Source organism: Mus musculus, chromosome 10 (genome assembly GCF_000001635.26).
Source record: "Mus musculus strain C57BL/6J chromosome 10, GRCm38.p6 C57BL/6J".
Taxonomy (NCBI): Eukaryota; Metazoa; Chordata; class Mammalia; order Rodentia; family Muridae; genus Mus; species Mus musculus.
This window is the reverse complement of record NC_000076.6, coordinates 69,973,462-69,994,366: the sequence shown is the minus strand read 5'-3', so window position 1 is coordinate 69,994,366 and position 20,905 is coordinate 69,973,462. Positions and strand designations below refer to the sequence as shown.

The following is a 20,905-nucleotide window of genomic DNA, read 5'->3' as shown; positions in this document are numbered from 1 at the left end:
ATTTACAATTTCTCAATTAAAACAAATCGCCAGGTAAGACACGCCACTGGAAAATTGCTTTTCGCGGTACTCGGCTCTTACAGAGACTGACATTACTAATGCTGTGTACTCAGATGTGTCCTAGTCACCTACGCAAGGGATTCGTCTGTCACCCGCCTCAGGCTGAATGCCAGATTACATGGATGCTCGGAATGTAATGAGATCGAACATGCTGGCGAGCTTGCCCCCTCGCCACGGGTCAAAGAGTCACGCGTGGGCGGCGGCCACTACGATGGAATCTGACAGTCTGTGCCTTGGCTCTGACAGAGTCATACCCACGAGCACAAGAGAAAAGAAAACCGTTCCCATCTCGGATGACTCCAGTGTAAGCATGCTTCCCTAGCTCTCTACGGTGTAGCTGGATTAAGAGAGGAGAGGAGAGGATCTAGGACAGCACACACAGATGACGATGACAGAATGAGAAGCTACGGTTCAACCACTCCACAAGCAAGTCACGACAGGTCATGCACTAGGGTCTACGAGTCGGAAAGTGTTTACGGACTATGCTGTTTCTCCAGGTCGTGAGCAAAGAGAGCTCAAGAAACCTGTCTGCCTTCGTTCTCACCAGTCCTCCTACTGCCGGCCTTTCCTCTCTTTGATTTTAAGGGCGGTGCCTCTGTTTTCTTATTTCTAGCAGACTTCGTGGTAACTGAAGGCTGGCCGCCCCGGGAAGTCTCGGACAACGACGTGTTCCTTGAGGTACTTTCTTCCTCATCAGACAACTCCGATTGCATCTTTTTGTCTTCTTCAGTGAGGCGGTCCACAAGTTTTAGGGTCTCGCCACTAATTCCCTTAAAATATTCAATGGGATGTTTACATACCTCCTTAAGCTGACTTTCTGTAACTTTAACGGTAGTGGTGGTAGTGGTGGTGGTGGTGGTGGTAGTGGTGGTGGAGGTGTTGGTGGTGGTGACGGTGACACGGGTGGATCTTACCTTTACTGGCAACTTGGATGGAGGCTGTTTGGCCTTGCCTCTCTCTGGCTGCCCTCGCTTTTGTGTGGCGCATGCTTTTCTGACTGAAACTAGGTTCTCCCTGTGTGTGTTTTTGACGGGAATTCGGGACTTGGCATCTAAACATGAAGAAGTAGGAAGGGCTTTGTGTTTCTCATATTGACCAACCTGCCTCGGTTTACCTGTTTTACTGTCTGCCTTATGGTTTGGCGGGAAGACATCTTTTGGTGCGGTGGCCTTTATAGGAAGCTTGGATTTCCGCCTAAGCCCTATCGGCTCCTTCCGAGACTCTCTGCTGGAGTGTCCTTGAGTCCCTGGACTCTTTCCTGAGCCTTTTACTGGATTAGCTTCCTCTGTGGTGCAAGTGGATGCAGCGCGTCCTGTCAGAACTATGTGGCTTGTGCTGTTATCTGTCTGCATAGTGGAAGCATCCAGATTATTGTTGTTATTAAAGTTATCTTTTTGAAAATCGTGTTTCTCTTGGGGCCTAATGCCCACCTGGCTACTGGGTGCACTCGAGATCTCTTTCACGATTTCGTTTTCTAACCCCTGACAACTGGTCACCACAGCCTCTGTCTTATCTGTCACTTCTCCAGAGCCTTCTTTCTTCATGGTCATGGTAGATGCAGAAATTCCCATTTTTATAGGCGTGCGTGACTTGGGGTCAACTTTTGAGGTGTTAGTGGCAGCTGCCGACTTCTCCAGAGAGCCACTACAGGCTGTGCCTTCCTGACACTCTCCGTTGCTCGGGATGCTGGGGTTGGGGTCGACTGAAGGTGCCACTACATCTCTCTCTAGATTGGTGTCTACCGAGGTGTCCCCTGACTGTGGCTGTGGGGTATCAGTGACCATATCCCCTTCCCCCTGGGCCCCTGACTTCCCTTCAGGAGTATGCTCACCAATCTGGAAAAATTGGAGCCTCTCTTCCACAAAATCTCTCTTGCTCATGTCAATTGCACCACTGCGAGTCATCTCAAACATTTTTCCTTCATGAAATGGGAAGGGGTTAGGCTCACTAGTTGGGGTACTTTCGTCAGTTGGTGTTCTGGCTGGCGTTGTGTCAGGGGTGGTTGCCGGCGAGCGGTCGTCCACCGCCAGACCAAATGGCTTAGTGTCATCTTCCCGAGATTTACCGTCAAAAACTTCATTGTCCCCTCGGTTATTGGGCCAAGGGTCAAAGTCGAGACCTTTGGTCGCCACTGTTTTAAAAGGAGTGGCGAATTCTTCGTCAACTTTGTAACTGAAGTAAGTATCAGGGAGCACTGATCTGTCCGGGTGTCTGCCTTCCAGGGTGAAAAACTGGGCCCCTGACTTGGGATCGGCCTTCTCTGGGGTTCTGTCGGATGATGGGCTTTTAGAAGGTGATGGTTTCTCTTCGTCCAGCCCCACTTTCCCCTCCTCCTCCTCAATAACTTCCAGTTTGCTCTGACTGAAAGAGCGGTCAGCCGGCTTCAGAATGCCCTCCGTCCAAACATCCTTCTTGGTGTCTATGGTCTGACTTGGGAGTTTAGAGTCGCTCTCTGTTAGACCGTCATCCTCATCCTGTAGGTCATAGCCATCCAGAGAGTCTATCTCCGTGGCATCTGTGTCATGAGAAAACTCAGCCGTGGTCGCAATGGAACACTCTGTGACAGACTGGTCATTGTTTCCATTTTGAGCTGTTTCGTTCTGAGGGGAGTCAAGGCCAGATTCGCCCTCTCTCCCGTTACCATCTGCCTCTTTCTGGTTGGAAGCTTTTGTGGCGGCGGTTTTGGACTTCGCCGTGTCTTTCTGCCCTTCGTCAACTTCCTTCAACTTGAAGGTGTATTTTTTAACTGGGACTGGTTGGTACAAGGACTCATCATCGCTGGAGTCACTGGCCTCGGCACCGGGAGGGACTGGTGATGGGGGTTGCACTCGGATGACTGGCTCGGCCAACTGGTACTTGTCAGACTCGTCCTGAAGGCTGACCTCCATCATGTCAACCTCCCTTTCGGGGAGATATTGATGTTTCTTATCTGATTCCATCTGGTCAGCATCCAGCGGGGGAGGAGGGGGAAACTCAATATAGGCAACTCGGTTACATTTGGGTCTTTGGATAGAGTCTTTGCTCACGTCACGATCTGTTTCCTTCTCCACGGTCACCTGCCTTAGTGGGGCTGATTTGGGCTCCTCCTCCTCCGACTCCTCTGAAACCTCGGGAATCGGGCTGGGTTGTCCTGGTATAAAAGCTATGAGTGAGTCTGGTGTCTTAGATGTGAACTCGTAACTCACTTCCTCTGAACTGGGAGTTTCCGGGGTCAAAGGGCTCTTCCCAGAGCTGTCTAGAAAGGACACTTGCTCTAGAGTATCATCTTCTGGACTGCCCTGGGGAGACGGAGGCTGCTTTTGCTGTCTAGCTGTATAGAAGGTCCCCCTGGCTTCCTGCACCGTCTTACACTCCTGACTGATGATCTTTTTTACACCTCCTGGTTGGAGCTCCTTTTCGTACTGTTTCCCCACTTGCACGAAGCTGACATAGACAGGTAAGGTTTTGATCTCTTTCCCCCCCTCTGTCTTCTCCAACCCATCCACGGAACCGTGGTCGAACACATCACTAGAGGGAGAGTCCTTCCCTGGGCTAAACTCTAATGAGTCGGGAGATTTGGTGGGAGAGGTCTCGGTTTCATCAAGAGCTAGGTAACTCTGATGTTTGGAAACTTTGCTGATCTCGGAATAGGTAACTTTTTCATCGTCTACGGAGTTAAAGTGCTGGCTCTCAACTACCCCTTCGCTCATACTTGGCCGGGACACTCTTGGGGATAGTTCTTGTTTTGGAAATGTTGACTGCTCACAAAACCCATCGGGGATGTTTGACGACAGCATCCTCCTCTCGTCTGTGACCCTGATGGGAATGTGAGATGCTAGCGAGCTCTCACTTCTCCTGGGGGGATGGTTGAGAGCGCTGCTGGGAGGGTCCCCGTCTTTAACAATGTACTCCCTGTATAACACTTTCTTGGAGGGAGATTTTACACTCATTTCCTTAATTTCTGAGAGAGAGCCGTTCGTTAACATTTTGTGTTCTCTCTCAGTCACATACATAAATCCACTCTTTGGGTCACCGTTCTCACTATCGTCAGGGCGACCAGCGTGATTCTCTCTTATATCGTGAACGAGCACATGGGAGAGTTGCTCTTTCTGGGCCTTAGTGTTATTGGCCCCAGAACTTTCCCATGTTCTAAAGACCTTTCTGTCCCACGGTCCCTTGGTCTCTAGATCTGATGTTATGGGGCAGGCTGAGTCTTCAACCTGTTGCTCAGGAAAGAAGTCAGGCATTGCCTTACTTAACATCTCAGTTCTGTGGCTTTTGCCATTGCCGGAGCCAGATTTGCTTGTAACGATCTCATTGCTTTGGGCATGGTCGGCTTTGAATACCGTAACATCATTTTGCACTGGCACTCTTTCCTCTAGGGGATCTACAGCCTTCTGCTGTTTTTCTCTAGCAAAACCTGGGTGCGTGGGCAGTTTGGTTTCTTGAGTTTTCTTAACCGGGATTCGGGACGGCCCGTCCAGATGTTTCTCCTCGTGAGGTGGATCCTTACTTTTGGCACGTGCCCCTTGTTCGAATTTTAATCTAATGGAACTGAGTTTCGATTGTTTGAGCTGAAATCCAGACTGGGGTCCTTCTTGTCCCCTGCTCTGAGCAACGACAGTTCTTTTGGCTTCCTCTGGAGGCTGGTCATCCTCGCTCTGTTGGGTAGGGACCCTGTTCTCAGGGCTGTTGGACCTACTGGGTGCCTTCCTGTCCTCAGCCTGAGGGACACTTTGTCCATCCGGGCCACGCTGCCTGGCCTTAACCCATTCATCGTTGGATGCCAACAGCTCCGTTAACACTTTCTCGGGGCTACTGCTGGTGGAACTCTGGGAGGAGTAATCCTTGCCGTTTTTGGGGCGTGGCTTTTTCTCCGGGGACTGCAGTTCATCGTTTAGCTTCTCAGTTTTGTCACGAAAAAACTGCGACACTTCAGTCAACTTCTCTTCCGCCTCCTTCACGGTCCTGTCCACCCTATCTTCATACATCAGCTTCTCTCTACCTCTGTCTAGTCTGTCCTCAGACAAATGCATCCACATGGCATGCTTGGGACCACTGACATTGCCCGAGTAGTGCAACACTGTCAGTTTCTCAAAATGCTCATCTTTAGACACTCTCCCTAGCCCATTTTCAGATACATCTTTATAGATTTTGGAGAGGATTTCTTTTGGGGGGGCAGTGGCTACTTTTTCTCTGGATCGCTTATCAGACCCCTGTAACTCTGAGCTAGGGGGTCCTGCATGGTCTGTCACCGACTCCTCGGTATCAGAGTGAGACACATCTAGCTTTTCTGAGAGAAGCATTTTCTCAGCAAACCTGTAAGACTCCCCTCTTAGGTCTGACAACTCATCGTCATGATACTCTACGGAGTGCTGACTCAAAAGCTTCAGTGTTTTATAAGAGTCATCGGACAGGAGCTGTGCGGAACTAGGGCGGCTATCTTCTTCTTGGGACCCTGGAGTGTTTACTCTGGAGGATTCCAGATAAGAAGGCAAGGACTCTTCGGCTGCCAGCTCTTCTTCTTCTTGCTGACCCTGCTCCTCGGGGCAGGGGAAAGCATCGTGTTTCTCTGGCAGAAAATCTCTTAAGTTAATATTTCCCCGGGATAAGTCTTTCTGATACACAGACACTTCCTTCTCGGGATGCTTTTTGGTCTCTCTAATAATGACTTCAGTGGGTTCGGCTTGGTTACCTTTTTCGATGTGCACTTCTATAATGCGCTCCAGTTTGGGTTTCATTTGGCTGTCCTTCTCTGCGTGCTGGGCTGAGGTCTCAGCAGCAGACTTGGCAACATCTGGAGACATGGCCGACTTGTGTTCAAACAGCCCTGCCAGCTCTTTGGAAGGGTCTCGCCCGGACTGAAAGGCCTTCATGATGTCATGGACTGACATGGTCTCCTCAATCCTTTCGGAGGCGCACTCGCCACCAGGAGGGGAGTGATACACCATCCTGGTGGTCGTGGTGATGTGAGTCTCTTCTTTGACACGCATGCCTTTGCTTAGAACCCGACTGTGGTCCTCTTCCTCACTACTGGCTTTCATCTGAAATGCTTTTACTTTTTCCTTGATGCTAGAGGTGGTGGGTTTTGGTTCCAACTCCATAAAAGTAGGGGAAGGCTTGGGAGACACGGGGTCCTCTGGCTGGGACTGGGGGATCTCTCCAGAAGAGGGCTCATAGCTCCTGATCACATGGACCACTTCAGTTCTTGTCTCTGTGATGACAGGGGGGATGGGGACTTCGTGAAATAACGGCTTAGGGCCTGTGCTCTCGGCACTTTGCGGGGCCGAAGGTGTTTTCTCACTGCGGGTTTCAAAGCCACTGTCAGACAAGGGACTTTTATCTTGGTCATGCTGGGAAAAGTCATCGGGAGACTCTAGGATGGCATCTGCTCCAAAAAAAGAGTCAGCCATCTTGCACAGTTCCTTCTCAGAGGTGGAAGGCCTCATGGAGGCCGGCGGCATTTTGAGTTTATGCTCCTGCAAGGCCATGGCTGGCTTTAAAATCCTCTTCTGTCTCTCCTCTCCATCCTTCTTAGCCTCTTCAAACTTGTACTTTAAGTTGGTCAGTGAGCTGCTCCCGATGTCATTGGTCAGGTAGTCTATGACTCTAGTGAGGTTGGCCTTCCCGTGTACTCTCTCAGGCAGGGACGGGGCGTGACTGGCCGCAGCCTGCCTGGCTTCTCGTATTTCCTCAGAACTAAATTCTGTCCAGTCATCCTCTGGAGAGTGTCCTTTGTCACTCTTCGGGGACTTGGGTGGCCCTTTGCTCTCGACACACACGTCCTTTTTGAGTATCTCACTGACTTTGACTAAGTCTTCCTTCACTTTCTCAACGATTTTGAAAGGTTCTTCATCGTCTATTCTCCCTTCTCTGGGGAGGTCGGTTTGGAATGGCTTCTCCTCAGGCACGTCTGTCTGCAGTATGGCAGTCATCCTCATGAGATCTTCCTTCATCTCGGCCACATCCTTTAAGATCTCCTGGCTGGAAGATAAAGAAGATGGTACTGATGGCTTAAGGGCCGAGGACGCCAGGAACAGAGACGACTTGACTGGAGATGAAGTTCGATTGAAATGGGGCTGAGGGCGTGTCTCCGTAGTCAATGTTTTAATGGGCGACAGCAAAGCCGCTGCCGACTTGGTGAACGAGTTAGAGTCTGGGAGTTTCTTCAGTGCTGGTTCTGGCAAAACATTGACTACCGAGTATACTGGCACTGTGATTATTGATGAAGTTACAGATGAGGTAGTAGCAGCTATCGAGGACCCGAGGGAGGTGTACAGTGCACTTGCAGAGGGAGTTCTAAGGGACTGGAAAGCCGAGGGGGCTGCAGAAACATACGACCTGAGTGGGGAAAAGGGCATGGCTGTCGTGGTAGAGAGCGCTTTCTCCACCGTGTCAGAGGCTGCGCTCACCACCGAGCTCACAGCGTTTGTGGCTGTAGAAATTTTGTCCTGTAATGTGGCAGTGGCTTTGCATCCGTTAATTAAAGCTGAAGACGAAGGGTACTTCAGAGGAGAAACAGACCCATTGACTAGCGCTACCTCTGCATGTCCGGACATCTGCTTTAAGGGGGAGGAGAGAGACGATGCCATCGTAGCTTTAGCTGTTGAGATGACATCAGCTGCAGACTTGGTCGGAGACACCACTGACTTTAAAGGGGAAGAGATCAGTGGTGTCGCTGATGTGATAATGGACTTAAATGGCAAGCTTGAGGAATACATAGTGATGTTTGATTTGGGGGAGGCAGGGGGTGTCATGGTGATGGAGGACCTCTCCAACAGAGACCCTGCGGTCGTCACAGGAGAAGTTCGAGAGGAGAAAGTTGAGTTGGGAGCCAGCCCCTTTATGGGTGTGGCCTCTGTGATGGTGGGAACCCTCCCAAGGGTACCAGAGGCAACCTGGGGATTGTACGGAGACGGCGACACCACCGTTTTTATTGGCGAAGAAACTGTCCGGAAAGATCTAATAGGAGACGCCACGTCGCTAATGGATTTGACTGAAGATGTAGTTGAGGCGCCTAACGTGGATTTGATCGGAGAAGGCGTCGAGACAGACCATATGGATTTTAACGGAGAAGCTGACGGCGTGTTAGAGGGAGAGCTGGATAAGGAGCCTGACTTGGCCGGCCCGGGCACTGTGATTGGAGCCGTGGTCCAGGACTGGTATGGTCTTGTAGAAAAGAATGGCTTGTGTGAATAAGTGGTGGGGAGGGATCTTGCTGTTCCTGAACTCCGTTCAACTGTTTCTTAAATTTTTAAAATGAAAATCAAACACAAAAATAAATAAATAAATAAAAATCAACAAAAATGGTTGAGAAACAGAGAGACCAGAGAAAAAAAATTGGTCAGTAAACTTTGAAATATCGCAGAAGCAAGTACAGTTGTTTGCATGATTTGGGATGGGGGAGGCAAAATAAGGAAAAAAATGATTTTTGAGCGAAAGAGAAAAAAAAATACATGGAGGAACACGAGGGGTCTGATGACCAGGTAAAAGAAGAACTGGGGAGTGGAATGAGACACAGGGAGGACACAGAGCAGCCAAACGGGCCAATGATGCAAAGGAGGAACACGGGCCAAGTGCAGACAGACAGAAGGGGAACGGTGGAAAACGCCTCCTTACGTCCTATTGACTTTCTCGTGTGCTGGGTTAGCAATAGCAGCAAGCGTTCTGTTTTGCCTGTTCACGTACATATGTCTGCTTTGTGCAACCACAGGCAGCATCTCAAGATTCTCGAATGTCCCCTCTGCTACGGCTCGTCCACCATCGATTGCACCTCGTTAGAACCATTTCAGTATGTGAACCCACAAGCTAAATATTTAAAACTTGGTTTGGTTTTGTTTTGGTTTGGTTTGGTTTAGTTTGTTTCCCTTTCCAGAAAAAAAAAAAAAAAAAAAAAAGAAAAATAGAAACCACTCAAGCTTGATCATGCAGAGCTCCAAGGTAACTGGTAAGAGACAGGCAACTGGTGTGCAAACCGTGAAGCCACTGGAATTTTTAAATCTGTTTCTTCCATGCACAACGTGGTATTGTTTTCACACCCGTAAAAAAGCCAATAAGAGCAAGAAATTGTCTGAGTCATAGCTGTCAACCACAAACTTAAAACAATGAAAAAGGAATGTTTGCATTGACTCTCTTCCATGCAGTATATTCCTTTTAATGGGGGGTCGGGGGGGGGGAGAAAATGTGGTATGAAATGATATTTAAAATGCATGTGTACATACATACAAGAAGGGGGGGCGCAGAAAAAACAGAAAGTATGTTCATGGTTACCAGAGCAAGCAAAGCAACTGAAAACATCTGATCATGCGCGGTTCATCGTGGCAAACAAGCCAGGAAGGTAATACAGTTTAAAGCAGTATTATTATGCACAGTATATAGAATGTCCAGAAATACTTTCTCATGAACAATTGGAAAGAAGAGTACACTTTTTCCATGAGTCCTGAAGTCTTGGTACCTTTTGAGATTTGGGGCAATGGTGTGATACATTATTAAATAGATCTACAGAAGAATCTGTGTCTGGGGTTTGCTTATTATAAGGAGAACATAATTTATAGCTTTACCCCCATAGTATTGTTGACTCTCAAAAGGTATCATGGTGGGGGGTGTCTAAAAGAGCATAAATATTTTTGAAGACCCTGTATATCAAGTACCTACAGTGCCCTAAGACACAAACATAACATGTTTCCCTAATGCAAAGGAATCAGTCTGGTGCCGCTCTAGAATATTCATAATACTTATTACGAATTCATAATCGCTAGTTCATGAACGTGCAACAGCCACGAGGAAAAGTGGACCTGATGATACCAACGTATACCAACATTCTTCCCACAACAGGCAAGAAACCCACACATGAGGTGGGCGCACATGGGGCACCACACATGCAAGCTTAGCCATCGCTGCTTCCGTAAATAAAGCCAATCACTGTGGTTACAGGTTTGCAATGCCTGCCAAGGGCTAACAAATGTCCCACGCCAGAGATGAGTACAGTCTTGTCCCAAAAAAGGCAACAGTTTATGGTGACAGTGGGGTGTGCTGAGGGCATGAGAGCCTCCTTCACCCCTTACTAAAAGCAGAGGCGCTAAGGGGACCTTACCCGGGCAAAACACCCTAATGCTTGGCCCGTGGGAAAGGGCATACTGTAGGCCTGTGGCTTGGTGATGCCTTTGATTCAATAACCTCAGGGCAGGTATTGTAAAGCCCAGAAGAGGATGCTAGATCCCTCTGAAGCTGGAGTGATGGGCTGTGGTGAGCTGTCTGACGTAAGTGCTGGGACCTGAACTCAGGTCCTCTGCAAGAGCAGTAATCACTAAGCCATTTCTGCAGGCCCTGATGAGAAGTCCTCTTGAAGTACCCCTATGGTTTAAAACTTTGAAAGGAGCCACCAAATGACCACGCGGATATACATTTTATGTTTTAGTGATACCCACTTCCTGACATCCTCTGTGAGCATGGCCAATTCCGGTTGGTCCAGTGCTTAACAACACCCAGGCCAGAAGGATGGGGGAAAAGTGTAATTCATTTAGAATTTAACACCTGGGGCTGGGCTGGGGCCTTTCCCTTACGGTCTTTCTCTTAGTCCTTTCTTACCCTTCTGTTCCACTTCCCCATGTCCTCTGTCACAAAACAGACAAAAAAAGCAAACCAAAACCCTTTCCTTCTGCCAAAAGTCAAAGACAAGCTGAACAGAGCTAGCAGACACAAGCCAGATAGCAACACTTGTGTGTGTGCAAGGCAAACTCACCCAGGACACACTGGGGCTTATATTTCAGGTGTTCCAAACAAAATGACACCTCGAGGACAGAGTAGGGGAATGCTGCCTGCCTCTGACCTAATTAATGTAGTGTCTTCAACAAGCCTCTCCAAAGCCAAGAATGCCACCTAGGGACTCCCAACAACTATCGTGTGAGGGTCTCCAAAAGGAAAACTATAGCCCAGAGTTACACCCAATTGACTTGACTGAAAAACCAACTAGCTACAGGGAAGGTCCACTTCCCTGTTCTCTATCACAATTAATTTCCAACTGCTGCTTTTGGAACAGAGCTGTGTCTGCCGGGGTGGAAAACTTAGGTCTGAGGGACTATTCAAGAAAACAATAGGCTTTCTATCTATGTTTCTCTTGTTTCTCTTCTATTCCACATTTTGAATCTGAATACAAAAACTTCCCTTAGGAACTTGAGAATCAAATGCACTGTAACACACGGTGGAGCCATTTCCTTCTGTGTCATATGCACGCTGCCCACAGGACCCAGAAGAAGAGGGAGAAGCCAACACTATGATTCCTACTGTTCCATCCCTGAGCCTCTGGGAACATAAGTGTGAATATCTGGGAGTCAGTGATCAACGACAAAGTATTTTCATCTCAATATGATGACCATAGGTTGCATACTGCGACCACAAGGGAGGAAGTGGTAGAGAAAGACAGTGTGACCAAATTGACTTATAACCGCTGTGCCAGTCAGTCAGCCTTTAAGAGCCAGTTACAAGTAAATTCAACCACTAGGACCAAGGAACTTTCCCAGCCTAGCCCAACAACAGCCTTAGAAATGAGATTTTCAACAGAAGGCAGGAGAGTTGGGAAGTGAGGTAGAAGGCCATAAACTAGTGTTTCCCTCAGAAGATGAAACATGAGCCTCACAGGAGGAGGATGCCATGGTCCAGGTCTAGTAAGAGAACAGATGACAAAGGAACCTAGCCGTCACCTGTGCCACCACAAATATACAGAAGTAAATACGCACCTTCCCTTTCAAGCACGCATTCAAAAGAACACCAGTATTTATCTGTGAGCATATTAACAATCGCCAAAGTCAAAGCAAGGCTTTCAAAGTGGGAAAAAAAAAATACAAGACAAAACCATTTATAAATACAAGAGTTCATGACTAACTTCAAGAACAGAAATTCACTTGCAGCTTTGACTTGGGGGATCTGGACCTATGATGCACGGCACGTTAAATTTCATAATGGGCTTATGAAATTTCTCTGTAGGCAATTGGTTCAGGGTATCTTGTTTTTGTTTTTTGTTTTGTTTGTTTGTTTTCCCCCCAAATGACACCAGAATTTAGCATATATAGAAAAAATGTCTCTTCTTCTGATAAAAATCGACATAGATTAGTGGACGTGTCAGGAAACTCACTCATGCTGGGTTCAGTCAAGTAGCTGTAGCGCTTACGTAAAGCTAGGGAGGCAAAGCTCTGGCGTCTGTCTGCCTTCTCAGCCTGAAAGAGAAGAGAAGACACCGTTTCCACCTTCTCCACGACACCTCGCACCCTGAAACATTTCCCTGGATGGGATGGTCATGGCTCGCTCAGCCTTAGGCACTCCGTTTCCCCTGGGGATTCTACGAGCCCCGCCCTGAACTCTCAACCACATGACTGCGCCTCAGCAGATAAAGGCACGCCCCCACAGCAGACTACAGAGGACTACAAAGGGTGAACGGTGAGCGTCCTCGCCTCCCCCAGTTCGTTATCTTGAAAACACACACACATATCACAGAGCACGCTCACTACAAGGTACAGAAAGCATCATTCCGATAGCCATCGTGGGTACTGGTGACAGGCACGTAGCAGAGATGAGGAGCCTCAAAACAGGTGGACGGCCGTTATTATTGGGACATGGGCTTTTAAAAAATCTGAATATCAATAGCTTACAGGAATACATGGAGATAACAGGAAAATCTCTTACAAAACTGAACAATGGTACTGTTTTAAAGAAAATGGTCAAGACAGGGCTGGATCCCTGGGGCAGAGGTTAAGTGCGCATACTGATCTTGCAAAGGACCTGAGCTTGGGTCCCACACCCACATCAATCAGCTTACAATCTTGTGTGTGTGTGTGTGTGTGTGTGTGTGTGAAATATCCTCTCCTGGCTTCCACAGGCACTGTACTCATGTCCGCACACCCACACATAAACACATATACACATAATTTAAAAAAGAAAATCTTTTTCTTAAAAATGGCCAAGATAAATTATTTAGCTGGACTGGCAAAATGTCTATCCACAGTTGGTTAGAAAATATTTTTGCATACATAAGACATAGTTGATTTGTGCAACACAATTCCATATGATAACCAAGGTCTTGAGTTACAAGTGACAGCATAACAGCCAGATGGCAGTGGGTAGTGAAATATGCCCCAGGAAACTTAATATTAAGTTGATGCATGGCGATCTGACATGTTTAAAAATGCTTTAGCGGTTCCAGGTCTTTTTACTGGCTATCATTATTATTATTGTATTTATTTATTTATTTATTTATTTATTTATTTATTTATTTATTTATTTTGCAGAATGCGCTGAAGCACCCCTACATGCACAGCGAGGAAGAGTGAGCCCCGTTAAAGAAAGCTAACTCTACCTCAGGATCGGCTAAGAGGCACAAGATCATTTAGGCTGTTCCCACACCTGAGCCCGCTGCAAGCTTTTCCACGCATATCCGATATCTAGTCTACCTTGGATAGAATAAGAGCAGAAGTTTTCATATTACCTCATCATCTTGATCTGACTCTGTCTCCTTTTGGTCCCAAGATGCATTGCAGAGACAAGGAATATTATAATGGACAGCAGGGAAAACAGTGTCAGGATATGAGAAGGACTGAGTAGGAGCACACAAGGCAAGCTGATTTAGAGAGCAAAGCAAAGCAAGAGAAGCCAATAAAAACAGCATCGCGAACCATACACCCAAGGCAGATTAATGCGTGACAATCATTCGGAAGCATAAAGATCTACGGACTACCAGCGGAAGCAATCCACAGAGAATGCCATCATACAGACTCGTAGGAACAGGACACCGTAGCAACAGGACATCAACTACACACAGAGACTAACACGACTTGGAGGCTTTTGGAGTGTCACAAAGCATTCCTTAATTACATACCAACGGCCCACTGCCCCGAGATCAGGGGTAGGGGAAAAGTGGAAACAAACCAGTTTTAAAAGATACCTTTTTATGTGCCGGCAGAGTAATATTTAAGTTGCAAACAGCTGTTTGGGGTAATCCCTTTGTTGTCTTTGGCTCCTTCAGGAAAGACAGGCGGCCACAGGGCTCTTGACTGGTGTCTCTGATCTAAAAGGATTTGGATAACTGGTGATTACACAAAAAGACTGGTTCTCGTCCATGCAAGGTTTGTTTTATTGAGAGCTCATAGAGGGGGAAGGATGGTAACCCGGGATGAACCCAGGCTCAGCTCCTGGTTTAACTAATAGGATGGCCACTCGCTTGTCTCATATGATAAGCCATTCTGGGCTATGTGTATTTTCTGTGTTCCTACTAATTTAATTTCTCAGAGTTTCAGTGTTTGAAACACTGAACGGCAAAAGATGGGGAAGAGGGCCTGAGAAATCCAAGGTAACTAAACATGGGCCATCCTGCTCTGGGTTGTTTTATTTTATGAACACTTCCCTAAAAATAATTATTACATTTTGGCATATTCTGAGACAGGGTCTCACTATATAGACTTGGATTGGCCAGGAACTCACTATGTAGAGCAGGCTGGCACCAAGCTCACAAAGAACCATCTGCCTCTGCCTCCTTGAGTGTTGGCATAAAAGGCATATGCTACTGTGCTGGGTTCCAGTTCCTTAAATTTAAACAATACATGTATGTATGCGTGTGTATATAAGTGTATAATGTATACTGTATAAATGTATGTATGTAAATATATATGTGTGTACATATATGTATGATTCATATAAATTCATGAATGTTCCTTTATCAATGATAAAGTTTCAACAGCTTGAAAATTCACCCTGTTGGAATTGGAACAGAATCTGACCTTGTTCTCTAAGTCGTATTTGGTGGGATAATTCAAATTAAATACATCGTTTTTAAAAAGTTGATTCTATTGGGATTTTAAAAAGCAAACATACAGAGTCTATGTTAAAGATTATTTACCTTGATGGAAAATGGCAGTCTGTTTTCTTTGAAAGAATAAAAGTTAAAAACAAGCTGCTGTCCTCCTTTGGTCAGAGGGGCCAGGTTTCCATAGCAATCAACGTAGATGGGCTTTCCTTCCAGAACCTTCCAGAGTAAAAGAAACATACAATTTAATGTTAACTTGACCTAGAAAAAAATTTGAGGGTTTTAAGTCAAATAGCATTAAAAGTCTGACATATCATTATAAGAAATTTACATTTTACATCTGTGGGGTTGTTTGCGATCAAAATATGTCTGAGTGTGTACAATCCGGCAGCCATAATTAGTATCTATTATTACAAACATGTTTACAACAGGATTACGTTTCTCTTCCAACAATTTTGAGCATGTCAGAGAAAATTCCTGACAATGCTTCCTTACATAGGCTGAGATCTTTCTTTTTTGGCTGTCCAATACTCACATGATCTCTGGGTCTGGAAAAGGGAAATTATGGTCCCGTGTAGGGAAAGTGACCGCAAAAATAAAAGCATTCAGACAGATATAGAACAGTGGAGAGTAGTTTAGAGTCACTACCATGGCCTCCTAATCAGCTGAGGTGAATCCAATGCTTTTAAATAGTTTGAGGATGAACCCATTTCAAAGTTTTAAGAGAAGACATGAATGTCCATGACATTTCTGTACCATGTGTGCTGCCGCAGCCCCCAGGTCAGCCCATCTCTGGGGATTGCGCTGACAGATGCCCATTCTTGTAGCCCAGTTTACCTCAATGTCTTTGCTTCTGGCAACCTCCTCGAAGTTCTCCTGCTGCTCCAGGGTTTTGTCCACCCTGTCGTCTGTCATACAGAAGCACCTCAGCGAGGACTCCACCGGGTCGTTTGTTTTGGCAAACACAACGAACTTGGCCATGTAGGGAACGCATATCAGCTCTCTGTACAGCTGGGAGGCTAGCCCTACGGTCTCTAACACCTGATGGCAGTCCGCCAGCCAGAATCTGAGGAACGAAAACAACACACAAAGTGTAAAAATTAAAAAACAAACAAAACAAGACAAAACCCAACAATGACAAAAGTCCAAAAATAAACCCAAAAGATCTTACAGTGAAGAATATCAGGGGCTGGGGATGTGAGCCCCCAGTAGAGCAAATGGCTTTTTAGCATGTTTATCCCCAACATCAAAAAATAATCAAATCATGGAATAAGATGGAAAATATCAGAGTCTAATGGAGCCTAAGTTGAGCATTATAAACTTGCTCATTTAAATGGCAAAGATACTTGGTCTGTGTCAAGAAAAAGGCAGTTTATTCCTCAATAATAACTTTTCTAAATAAACATTAAGAATCTTCTATCCTCTCCTATAAATTTAAAAATATATATTAAATATATATAATATTTATACACAAATATATTTATATATAAAAATAGATAAGATAAAATATTTTTAGTATATAAAAACTTATATATATATGTTGATATATATAGCATATGATTATATATGCTATATAATTATATCTATGATGTATAAATTATAAATAAGTGTGTGTGTGTGTGTGTGTGTGTTTGTGTGTGTATATTGAAAAGCAACATTTTTTTTTTCACTTCCCAAAAAGTGAGAAAACGAATTCTATGGTACTCCTGGAACTTCCACTCGCATACCTGGCTGAAACGTTGGTTGTGAAAGACACACAATCCTTTATGAACGTCAGAGGGGTTGTTCCTGTGATGTCTTCCCATTGAGCTGGTGAGGTGCCTCCTGGGAACAGCACAGACAGGGTGACTTTATCACAAAGTGGTTCCCCGCAGACTAACTGCCCGTCAGTCACCAGGCTGCTCTTCTGGCAGCCAGTAACTGGCCAGCTACAGCGCTAACAGTTCTTCAGTGTGGTAAAGGAGACTGTCTCTGCATTCTGCCACACCCTCTCCTGCCAACTGGGGGTTCACTGGAATTCACAAAAACATGTATTGTTTTCTCTTTGTCAGGATCACAAGGGATGGTTTGGATTTGGGGTAATTTGTTAAGTGTATCACCGTTACAGTGTGTCACTGTGAAGACTCAGGAGCTTCAGGTGTGTGTGTAGTCATGGATGTATATGGGTGTGAGCGCGTGGCTTGCAGGCCAGATATAGACATTGGGTGTCTTGCTTCATGGTCTACATTAGATTTTAAACAATGACTACCTCTGAAGTAGGAGCTCATTGCTTCAACTAGGCTGGTCCACGGTGAGCTCAGAGATCTGCCTGCCTTTCTTCCTGACCCCCCGTGCTGGAATTACAGACAAGTGGGTGGTGGGGATCATATTTATACAGCAGGTATTTCACCAACTGAGCCATCTCCATAGTCTCTCAAATTGTTCACCCTCCGCCCCCTACCTCTCTCTCTGTTTCTTAAGTGTGGTAGGGAATTATCAAGTTTAAGAAGCCGTTCATTTTATCCCTGGCCGAAGTATCACTTTTCCAGGATTGACGGAGGACCTGGACATTAAAGAGTAAGTCCAGGAAGATGAAAACGTTACTTTGTTCGTCTTTGATGTGAGCTCAGTGACCAACCAGGAAGGTCTGCATTCTAAAGTTCTGTTTGCATTTGTGTGTATGTTGTATGTATGTTGTGGGGTGTGTGTGTGTATGTGTGTGTGTAGGTCAGAACTTGTTGGACTCAGTTCTACTATGTGGGTTCTGGATACTGAACTCAGGTTTCTCAGATTTGTCCACAGGGGCCTTTGACGTGCTGAGCCATGAGGTTTGGATTGCAGTTACTCCACAGAAAACGTGTTCTAAGGCTTGCTCACTTAGTATATATACTGTGTGATACTGGTGAGCATGCCTGGGTGACACCAAAGGTATCCTCAACCCTTCCCAACCGTTCAGACCCTGGAGGATCTTCCACCAAAAGCTCATTCATTTCCCTTGACCAAGGGCTGCTGTTGGATCAATTTACCTCTGTCATGGTTGCCAGGACATTTCCCTAAGCATAAGTACTCCAGTTGAGTCGATACCACCTCAATGATACGAAAAGGGATGGGCTACTACTACTACACAAATATCAGAAACATCCCTGAACTTCAAATATACCAGGAGTCCGGGTTCCTAATAGAAATCCTTCCCGGGATAAGCAAGGAGAGGATGGAAGAAAATACAGGACACTCCTTCCTCTTTCTCTCCTCTCAGCATCTCTGCACAGGCAGACAGGAATCACCTCAGGGAAGAACCGAACCTGTGATGCTGCAGAGGAGCCGCAGGTTGGGCGTGGCATCCCCCTTGTACCCATTGGACACGCCTTCTCCCGAGGGCGGGGGCACCGGAATGGTCATGGTGATCGGCTTATGGAACTTCCTTCTCCTCGGCTCTACCGTGACAATTGGGCTAAATGTTGCTTTGTTCCCAAGGATTTTTTTTACCGTTTCCTCTGGCACGGGCTGAGCCTACACACAAAAGGGAAAATAAGATACCTTAAATGAAAGTAGACTTGATTGCTATGATTTCATTTTAATCTTTAATTAGAAGATGTAGTTTTTAACTGAGAATGGTGGGAGGACACCGTGTCTCTCTCTACCCATTTTTCTCACTGTGACAGGAAGGTAGGGAAGTGAAAACATAGAGGAGCTTGGGAACCGTTCTCTCAGGGGAACGGATCTTACTCCTGGCTGGAAAGAGAAGGAGTCAAAAACCAGAGCAGAGAGACCTGGTGTCATGGTTTGTATATGCTCGGCCCAGAGAGTGGCACTATTAGGAGATGTGGCCTTGTTGGAATTGGTGTGTCACTGTGGGCATGGGCTTAAGACCCTCATCCTAGCTGACTGCAAGTGAGTATTTTGCTAGCAGCCTTCTGATGAAGATATAGAACTCTCAGCTCTTCCTGCACCATGTCTGCCTGGATGCTGCCATGTTCCTGTCTTGATGATAATGGACTGAACCTCTGAACCTGTAACCCAGCCCCAATGAAGTGTTGTCTTTATAAGAGTTGCCTTGGTCATGGCGTCTGTTCATAGCAGTAAAGCCTTAGCTAAGACACCTTGGTATATGTTAACCCTGTACAGGATCCACCACTATGACTCACAAAATCACCTTGTACAAATAAATGAAGTGAGACTCTCAGAGGTAAGGACCAATATATAATCCAGAAGGTATGGATTCTAGTCAACCAGGCCCAACCAATTCCACTGAACATCTTTGGAGTCTGGTATAGTGGCTCAACAGAGGAGACCAGTGAAGGGAGCATCACAGAGTGTTTTACCAACCACCCACAGGGTTCCCCCACCCCAATTCCCCAATGACATTCGGGCCTCACAAAGAAAAGCTGATGTTCAGATCAACTTTTAGTGACCGTATTTTAATTACTACATTATCAATAAAGTGATCATTTCATCGCTTTCAGTTTATCCTATTCAATAAAGGGGGGAAAAGCGTCAAAGACTAAACAAACTGAAACGAGTGACAGTAAGAGAGACTGTTTTTGCCAAGATTTCCAGTCCAGCATTTATGAAATACTTAAGTACAACTGTGAACACTTGCAGGTTTCCGGGCAGAGCCACATGTTATAGACCAAACTCCAGTATACTGCCTCATACACAAAGACCAAGAACTCATGATGAGAGGGGCATCCTCTAAAAGAAAACCAACAGAGACTATGCATGTGTGTGCTCGTATGCACTTGTATGCAGAGGCCAGAGGTCCTCAAGCGCCTTCCTCAAGGTCTCCACCTTCTTTTCAGAGAGGAGGTCTTTCACGGAATCTGGAGCTGTCAGTTTGTCAAGACTGCCTGGGCTCCTCCTGTGTCTTCTCTTCCCCCATACCCAGGGCATGCGCGCTTAAAAAAAAAAAATGTGTGGTGGATAGCCCTGGGGCTAATTATATTTGATGTTGATTCCATTCTCCAGAGGGTGGTTTAGAACAAGGAATGAGTCAGCCACTCAGGTGATTTCCTGTAAACCTGCTTCCCACCTTAATAAAGGAGAGCTGACGATTGGGCAGCTAAAAGGGAAGGTGGAGAGAGAGAAAAAGGAGAGAATGGAAGAGAGAGAGAGACGAGAAAGAAGAAGAAAATCGGAGCAGAAGCACATGGCCTGGAGAAACTGCAAGTTTTAAGGGGTCTCATAAGCTGTGGAAGGTGGTAGTGTAGCGGTAGATCTGCCCAATCTAGGCTCTCAGCATGGATTCATATGAACTGAGTTGTGTTGTCATTGCTGGGACATATTTGGGATGGAGAGAATTACTGCAACAAAAATGGGAGCAGGGGATCAAACTCAAAGTTCTCATGCTTGCTCAGAAAGTGTCCCCAAATGGCCATCTCCCCTGCCCCAACTGAGACTTTTAAACAGAAAATTGTTAAAACACAGAACTCCGTTTGGCCGGCCAGTAAGCTGACTTTACACTGAACGCTTTCCATTTGAGATAAGTCAACCTCCCCCACCACCCCTCACCCCAAACAGCCGATTGCTAAGGAAGAATTACTGCGATGTTTCCAGAGACAGACGTGCTGCCCGTGGGCATCTACACTTGCAGAGGACTTGGGAAGTACGCACTGTGGGATCAGTACCTGGAGACCCACACGGATCCTCTTGGTTAAGGCGCCCTCTGGGAAGGAGGCCTGGACGAGGGGCACGGTGGTGCTGCTCAGAATCCCACCCTCAGGACCGATCTGGTTGCTTTCCTGCTTAATCCGGGAAACCACGGCAAAATACTGGGGGAAATCCTTTGTGATAATTCTGCAGATGCGCTTTGTACCCAACTCTTCCGGGCTGTCGAGTTCTAGAAGACAGAAAGAACAAGAAGCCGTGAGTGCGCCTTTGCACAGAGCACCCTGATACCTACTGGGGTCGCAAACAGTTTTATGGGGTGCTGAGGATTAAACCCCGGGATTCATGTATACCTGCCAAGCACTTTGACAGCTGAGCCATACCCCATGCCCCGAAAGGTAATTTTTAAAATTTGAATTGATACTCTAAAACATGCAAATTGGGGGGTTGGAGAGATGGCTCAGTGGTTAAGAGCACTGACTGCTCTTCTAG

General features: G+C 46.3%; 1 protein-coding gene across 54 annotated transcripts in view; it reads right to left on the bottom strand.

Annotated features, from left to right (window-relative positions):
• Positions 1 to 20,905, bottom strand: part of Ank3 (ankyrin 3, epithelial) — a 493,951-nt gene that overhangs the window by 33,070 nt on the left and 439,976 nt on the right. For 28 of the 54 annotated variants that reach the window (XM_011243299.2, XM_011243291.2, XM_011243290.2 and 25 more), the window contains 9 exons: positions 20,434 to 20,645; positions 18,112 to 18,319; positions 16,558 to 16,654; positions 15,668 to 15,896; positions 14,924 to 15,049; positions 13,973 to 14,095; positions 13,517 to 13,543; positions 12,170 to 12,251; positions 605 to 8,284 (listed from right to left, as the gene is read on the bottom strand). In XM_011243299.2, the coding sequence (XP_011241601.1) occupies positions 605 to 8,284; positions 12,170 to 12,251; positions 13,517 to 13,543; positions 13,973 to 14,095; positions 14,924 to 15,049; positions 15,668 to 15,896; positions 16,558 to 16,654; positions 18,112 to 18,319; positions 20,434 to 20,645 (8,784 nt within the window). The remainder of the gene's footprint in view (positions 1 to 604; positions 8,285 to 12,169; positions 12,252 to 13,516; positions 13,544 to 13,972; positions 14,096 to 14,923; positions 15,050 to 15,667; positions 15,897 to 16,557; positions 16,655 to 18,111; positions 18,320 to 20,433; positions 20,646 to 20,905) is intronic. The other 26 variants (NM_146005.3, NM_170688.2, NM_170689.2 and 23 more) reach the window with 8 other exon arrangements.